The sequence below is a fragment of the Arachis ipaensis genome, chromosome B06, assembly GCF_000816755.2.
Source record: "Arachis ipaensis cultivar K30076 chromosome B06, Araip1.1, whole genome shotgun sequence".
In the NCBI taxonomy this organism is placed as follows: domain Eukaryota; kingdom Viridiplantae; phylum Streptophyta; class Magnoliopsida; order Fabales; family Fabaceae; genus Arachis; species Arachis ipaensis.
This window is the reverse complement of record NC_029790.2, coordinates 129,354,356-129,362,266: the sequence shown is the minus strand read 5'-3', so window position 1 is coordinate 129,362,266 and position 7,911 is coordinate 129,354,356. Positions and strand designations below refer to the sequence as shown.

Sequence of the window (7,911 nt, the reverse complement as noted above, 5' to 3'; positions counted from 1 at the left end):
ATTAATATTTTATATATATATATATTGTTTACTTTATTGTATATTTTATATGCTTCAGAACGTGACAAAAATGCTTTAGTTTTATTTATTTATTTATATCTCCACTGTTTCATTTTTTCCAGTTTTTGATTCAATTCAGAGTGACGGATTTTGAGAGACATACAATAAAATTCCATTATTACAACGTAATTTTCATGTCGTGTTAGTTTAATCGCTGATTGATTTCATTACGAATATCGGATTAAGCTAGCATTTGCCTTTGTTTTTGTGATTTTTTTGGTTGTTGTGATGAATTTTGTTATTTAATTAAAGCATTTGGAATGATGCACGGCAAACTGTTTGATGAAAAGCCTCAGAAACAAGTTGGGTCATTCCCGTTCCTCTTTAACGTATTTTAGTTGTTCTGCTACTGGATTGTACTAACTGGTAACTTTACTTGTGCTTTTTGAGCTTCCCGGTGATTACTGATTAGTGTAATTTTTGTTCGTTCTTCCAGTGCGCGCAGATTATTTCACGCTCTTAACTGAATCAATCCTTGCGTTTTCAGTTTCACCATTTCGTGCAACAGGATATAAGTCATCCATATGTCACAAACTGTAACCATGTTCTTATTCTTTTTTAAAGCACTTCAGTAGTGTTGACTAAAAATTCAATGTTAAGACGTAAGGGTGGATATTTGTGTAATTATTAAGAGTTAAGGGGTACTTTACAATTTTGCAAATAGAAAGGAGATGAATTTAATTACTCTGAAACTATCCTCCGATACAGAACCAATGGAAAAACCATCAGAAACCGAAGAACCCTCTTCAACTCCGTTGCCAGATCATCAAAACTGGATAGCGTGCGTAAAAGATTCTATTGCACTAACCTTATTATCGTTATTCAATTTTACTTTTTGATTAAAAGGATAATTTCTTTTTCCTTTCAGAGCACAAGATTTGCTGAGGGAGAAGCTGATCAGAGAGGATAGCTTCACATGGAAAATACCCGAAGACCGTTCGGATTCGGAGGAAGGATTATTGAGATACATTGGCGGAGTTGATATAAGCTTCTCAAAAGATGACCCATCAATGGCGTGTGGCACACTTGTGGTTTTGGACTTAAGAACTCTGCAAGTTGTTTATGAAGACTTCTCTTTGGTCAATATTCGAGTTCCCTATGTTCCTGGCTTCCTTGCATTCAGAGAGGTAAATGTTCCTTTTTTTATGATTAAACTCAAAGATACATGTACCATTACTTGAAAAATTTGTGACGTCAATTCAGTTTCTTTATAACTATAGGTGACTTCAGTTTAGTCTGAGATATATTTGACATTTGTCCCTTTCTTTTACCATTTGGATTCTATTCTTGAAGACAGAAATATACATTGTGACTACTCACATAAAAATTTTCATGTGGAGATGATAGCTAATATGTTGACAGGTTCTGGTAAGTTAAATAATTTAGTCAAATATATCAAAATTTTTAACTATTCTCAAATATCATATTTAGATATAGGAAATCTTCATGTGAGTAGGGCAAACAACCCAACCCTTGAAACATACTTCAGTCCCAGGTGGCGAAGAGCCGACATCAGGGTAGCAAACCTTTCCTAGAGTAACTTTTATCCATTGAGCAACGACCCTTCCACTCAACACCGTGGTCGGATCACTAAGGATGACTTTCATCCCTACGGATCACTAAGGCTGACTTTCGTCCTGCTCAACGGGTCGGTCTTGCAGTAGTCACCAATATATAGATAGATTGGTTGATTTAGATATTCACTTTTAGAAAATATAAGAAAAATTTTGTCTCAGTCTCGCTCTCTCTACAACTAAGTGTGTTTCTGGTTCTACTGTCTCTTTGTTTCTCTTGCAGTGTCTAAGCACAGCCTAACAGATGAATTGATTCACAAATCTTTAAGGAACTAAACTTTGTCACAAATGTGTTAAAAACTAAAATGATGTCATGCATATCTTTAAGGACCAATTAGCTAGGATAGTCTTTTCTCAATTTTGATTTATAATTTTCCTTACATTAAGTGTCTAAATTATTTATTTCAGCTCTTGTTTTGATTAATCTTATAATATTTTAGGCCCCAATTCTTTTAGAGATTCTGGAGAAAATGAAAAAGAGTGGTAGTTCTTTCTACCCACAGGTGACTGTCGTATCTTATGTTGAAAAATAGTTCTAATTTGCTTAGTCTACCTTGTATATCGATTGGATGGTGTGTGGCTCATGTGGATCCTACACTCCATTTAGCGTTGCAAGAGTGTGTTTCGAATATACTGAATTTTAAAATGAAGATTATTTACTTTGGAATTTTGTAGCAGTCTTTTTTCTTTTTGATGATTTTGTACAATGTTTTTGTCATCTGAATGGAAGTTGATTTTGGTGTTTATTGACAGTTGTTAATGGTTGATGGAAACGGAATACTACATCCCCGAGGCAAGTGCTTTTGTAAGAGATATGCCAATGTTATGTATTGTTCTTATACTGCTGTTTGTTTAAGCTAAAAAATATTCTTTTGAATTCTCAAAAGAATTATAAATTTGAATTTATTTAGCAGTAGTGAATTTGAAATATAATACTGTATTTGCAGAGTAGCTGCTTTAAAGTGAGGAACTATTCATTGTCATTAGACTGTTCTCTTCTAGTAATGGGACATTGTTTTTCAAACATTTTGTATGCTTAGTAAACCATCAATTTGTAATACTGGGTCATTGTTTTTCAAATATTTTTATGCTTTAATAGACCATGACATTGAATAGTGATTCAACCAATGAATTTTTATCACTCCATTTTCAATGTCTAAGTTTTTCCCCTAATGTAAATTATGTTTTCAACTTTTTCATGTTATAATTGATATAAAATATAGAAATTTTAGCTTGTTATTATCTTACCATGTATAAATGGAAATTCCCTAAATTAACTTATGCAGGCTTTGGCCTGGCCTGTCATCTAGGAGTTGAGGCCAATCTCCCAACAGTTGGAATTGGAAAGAATGTTAGTATTGATAATATTCGATCTAATTCATTCTTATTGTCATGGTTAGTCATTTTTTTTATCTTGTACCTATCACAAAACTGAGGAGCTTCTATTGATAGAAATTCGGTTATCGATCATTTAAGAGATTTTGCACTCTCTTTTGTTCTTACAGTCAAGAAGAAGAATTGCCGTTTAAATACTCGAACACTTATTCTTTACCTGTGTATGTTCCAGTTGCATCATGTGGATGGTCTTAATCAATCTAGGGTTAGAGAGCTTCTTGAAGCTGGAGAAAATTCTTGTAAAGATTTCATTAATTTGGTAGGTTGCTCAGGGCATATATGGGGAGCGGTAAGTCATTCATCTAAGACCAAACTAGCTATTTGGTAACTCAATGATACATGTGACTTGGTTTTAACTCCTGAATGATACATGTTAGCATCAGTTTTAGTCTTTAATTGTCTAACAGAAGTTTAGTTATTAAAATATTCATGTGGCATCTATTTGGTCCTTTGTTCAGGTAAATTCATTAATTTATTTAAGGTCAACATCTATTGTTGAAGGACCAAAGTGATGTTACATGTATTTTTTTTCAAGTACTAAATTGATGTAATGGACCAAACTAATGTGAGCGTACATCTTTCAGGGACTAAACTGATGTCACAAATCTTTTAAAAATCAAACTAATGTCACCTATATCATTGTGGGACTAGATAGCTAGTTTACTCTTTGAATTAACGGCATTTTGTTATTTGTTACACTAACTGCTCTGGTGAGCACAAGCCATTGGAAAAGTCCGTGCCATATTGCTGGCATGTTATGAATTGCTATCCAGCTTAGACTTACACATGCTGCTAAAATCCAGTTTCAAGTATTTATACAGTTATAAATATTTATTGAATCAGTTTTTTTTCCAAAACAATATGTTTAGGCCATGAGATCTACACAAGGATCTATAAAGCCAATATTTATATCAATTGGTCATCGGATTTCACTTCAAACTGCTCTTAGACTAGTTCAGATGACTTGCAAGTATCGTGTTCCCGAGCCAATTAGACAGGTGAAATTATTTGTCATTTGAAAGCTTTTGATATCTCATTAGTTTCACATGTATTCATATAAATCGTATGTCCATTACTAGATACAAGTAACTATTTACATGAATTAATCTATAAATTGAATATTTATGGCTTTTATTTCTAGTCCTTTATTTCATGTTAGTACACTTTAGCAGTCTTGGTTCATTGAGAAGAGTTGTTAAGGACTTAAAAGGGAAAGAAAGGAAAAGTTTTGAAAACCAATCACTGCTTTTTTATCTGTGACCCACTAAAAAACCTTTTGGTTTACCACAACTCTTTGGTTTTGTTTTGAACAATTGTAATAAGAAAAAATGTAGAAACAATCAAATCTTATTTTATGATTTTTTTCTCTATAAAATCTTGTAAATAAAAAATACTAGAAATAAGAATACAAATTCTTGCTGGTTCAACCAGTGTTACTGTTATCAAAAGCACAAGTAGTTGATATAATAACTGAAACTTGTTTGAGAGAAAAATACAATGAAAGAATAGTGAGTTTGAAATCTAATTATTAAATTTGGTTGTCAAATTATTGCACCTTTTTGGATCAAGAAAATGAAATCATATTTATATCCTTATTTTAGTGACTAGTGTTTTAATTCATTCTATTATTATTAACTGAGGGTAAAACTCAACCATGTGAAACTAGTTAAGAGGGTAAATATCTTGATTCTATTATTATTTTATTTATTAATTGTGTAAAAATAATAATTGTAAGATTAGTTAAGATGGTAAACATTTACATTCTAATCAAGAGGTTATGGTATTTTAAGAATAAAAATTTGTGCACCAACAAAAGCTATCTAATTTCCATGTATAATAGATGAATAAACACCACAATTTTTTATAATTATTTTTAGGGTTTATCTATTTTATGCCTTAAGAGTACACGTGAACATTACAAAATGAAAAAGTTTTTATTGAAAATATAAAAAATTTAAGTTTTCAATGCATTTGTTTTGCATTTATTAAGTGAAAGCATTTAAAACTTTCTATTAATGGTAAGCTTATCCAAGTCATTTATTTAAGGGTATAGTTATAATCTTGTTTGGAAAAACTGCATATCCAAGTCTCAATGTCTCATGAACAATTTTTTCCTTTTCTCCATTTTCTTTGACAACCAACCAAAGAAAATCTACTTTTCTCCCCATCCTCTTTCTGCTGTTTTTTCTTCCTTCCTTCCATTTTTTTTTTGGGAACCAAACAATGGGTAAATTTAATCTTTCTTTTCCTTGATCAACTTTAGGGTTTTTTTTTTTCTATTTTTGGTGAATTTTGGGCATTCCATAAATTGCTTTTGGGTATTAACTTAATATTATGCTTTATTGAAGGATTTGTGTCTAATTATCAAGACGTTTTGAGCCTTTCGCACCTTAAGGGCACCTTTAGCCTTTGACTACTACCTTGGGTTCAACTCAAAATCTTGTATTGCGAAGTATTCTCTAGATGATCCATGAGATGTTGCTGCATCTCATTCTTAATGTCCTTACAACAGAAAGTCAAAGCATCAAATGTTGTTAGCTAGGCTGATGCATTATTTTCCAACGTTTTTGGTTAATAAATGTTTATATTAGATTGGTTTGGAAAGGTTTTCTATCATTTAGTAAGGTTTTATTTTTCAGAACCGCTCCAGTTACTCGCTTTGTTTCAATTCTTTGGTAACTAATGACATTAAAAAATGCATCCACTTCTTTCATCTGTATTTTTACTGCAGGCCGATATAAGATCCAGAGACTACATTCGGAAGCTCAAAATGAATGCCAGAATGAAGTAATGTCACTGATACAGTACATTGTTAATGACTTCAACACATTTCTCATTGTTTCTTGAACATTGATACTACAATGAATTAAATAAGAGTACAGAACCTTGAGATATAAACTTTATTGCTCTTGGCCTTGCTTTGGTTCCAAATACAGATTTCTCATTGGTGAGACTTACTTGAGCTGGAAACAGATGTTGCAAAAGTATTGCAAAACATGATGGTTATTACAAGATGATAGCAGAGGGCAACACTGTATCGACCACTTGTAAACAACAAAGGTGATGAGATTAATGTTTGATTAATCACATGATATTGTTGTGAGTTGTGACACAACTGTAATGAAATTATGAAAATGGGACATTGTTATGATCCTGAAAAATTGGCCCAAGCTAAAATGGGCAAGAGAAATCTGAAGGGAAAGATGGTATGACCGTGATTCCATAGATTCAAGTGTAGCTTGTACCTGATTTTGATCCATATCCCCATGAATTTTGTCTCAGTACTTACTTTATAATCACACTCCATTATTTCCCAGATTTACATACACACATCTCAGACAACCCCATACATATTAAACACTCTTACTTTATATCTTTGTTATTTTCAAAATTCAATTGTAACCCTGAAATTGGAGCAGAGACCTGTGTTGTCCTTGTTAATTTCCTTTCCTTCATTAGTGAAGTTCTTTTTCATAATTTTGGTTTTGATGAAATTAGCATTCAGCTATAGACATTTTTATAAAAAGGGTAAATTAGAAGTAGTCATTGTAGTTGGTCAACTAGAAAGGAGTCTGGGTATAGTTATGCAAATCTTAAGAGGAGAAATTAAAAGTATTATTTGAACATAATTTTCTAGGAAATATAGAGTTTAGGGTTCGGGAATATAATAGTGGCAGTATATATGGAAGATAAGGGAAAAAGATAGAAAAAAAAAACCATTTTGTCTTTTTATAGAATTTTATAAGATGAAACACCTTTAATTAGATGGCTTATGATATGTTTAAATAACAATGAGAGGAGTGCTAGGGACCAGCACTTTTGTTAAATTCTGGCCATCACTTAACCATCAAAAGGAAATTGAATGATTCTACACCATTAGATGCAATCTCACACCATTAAAAATATCATTGATGACTAATTGATGGCTAAAAACCACAAAATCTGCTGACCCTCTAGACTTTCTCATAACAATGTTCTAATACAATATGTCTTTGTATCTTTTTAATTTTTTATAAAAAAATTTTATGAATAAGAATTTTGATAGTATTATAAAGAGTTGTGCTATATGGACACCACTTTAAGCCATTGCCACTGTATTTATATATGTATACAATAAAAAATTCAAAAATTAAAAATTAAAATCTCATTCTCAACCTTACTCTCACTCTTTACACGCGCTGAAACAAGGAGAATCGTGTTGTCGGAGAGAGAAGGAAGGAGAATCATTGTTGAGAGAAGGAAGGAGAATCATTGTTGAGATGAGAATGAAAAAGGAGTTGCGTTAGAGAGTGAGAGTGAAGGAAGGAGAAAAAAACGTTTGTTTCACTGCATATAAGAGTGAGAATAAGGTTTTTAATTTTTAAATTTTGTATAAAGTGAGATTTTAATTTTTTATTTTTAAATTTTATATTGTATACGCATATAAGTATGATGGTTAAAAATAGTGACTAAAAATGGTATGCATATAATACAATTTTTTTTCTGAAAATGTATTATTATGGATTTTATACAGTGAATGAATCAATGAATGATTTCACCGCACGGTCGATGATCACGTGTGGGGTCAGCTTGTAATCATAATTAATATCTATCTTAGCATCTTTTCGTTTAGCTTTTGGGAAGTCCAAATCATCAATGTAAGTGATGACAATGCTATGCAACCAAATCGAATACAAAATATTACGGACCAGTCAGAACCACATTTGTTGTTTCCTTGTCACTGGTACCTTTTCTTTTTCTTTTTTGAAATCGCATCTATCATCTTATTATTGAAGATAAACTCCATTGAAGTATTAAAAGTTTCATAAAAATATATAACATTTTCAATATCAATTATTCTATTTCTATGTCTAAAACGTTAACCTGTAATTATTTATTATTT

At 31.6% G+C, this 7,911-nt stretch overlaps 1 protein-coding gene across 10 annotated transcripts; it reads left to right on the top strand.

Annotated features, from left to right (window-relative positions):
• LOC107605134 (endonuclease V) lies at positions 105-6,506 on the top strand. Of its 10 annotated transcripts, XM_021105131.1 has the most exons (11): positions 106-362; positions 497-596; positions 769-841; positions 929-1,187; positions 2,075-2,137; positions 2,388-2,439; positions 2,921-2,985; positions 3,202-3,318; positions 3,899-4,027; positions 5,761-5,816; positions 5,966-6,506. In XM_021105131.1, exons 3-11 carry the CDS (start codon positions 774-776, stop codon positions 6,027-6,029), a joined length of 873 nt encoding a protein of 290 aa, XP_020960790.1. In that variant the 5' UTR covers positions 106-362; positions 497-596; positions 769-773; the 3' UTR covers positions 6,030-6,506. The 10 variants fall into 10 exon arrangements, 9 of the variants coding, with proteins under 9 accessions (XP_016162378.1, XP_016162380.1, XP_016162383.1 ...); XM_016306892.2 differs by having other exon boundaries at positions 105-362; positions 497-841; XM_016306894.2 differs by having other exon boundaries at positions 105-662.

Coding starts and splice junctions, on each gene's coding strand:
- LOC107605134 (XM_016306892.2), top strand. CDS start 732: ATGAATTTAATTACTCTGAAACTATCCTCCGATACAGAACCAATGGAA. Junction 1,188..2,074: donor GCTTCCTTGCATTCAGAGAG/GTAAATGTTCCT, acceptor ATAATATTTTAG/GCCCCAATTCTTTTAGAGAT. Junction 5,817..5,965: donor AAAATGAATGCCAGAATGAA/GTAATGTCACTG, acceptor TTCCAAATACAG/ATTTCTCATTGGTGAGACTT.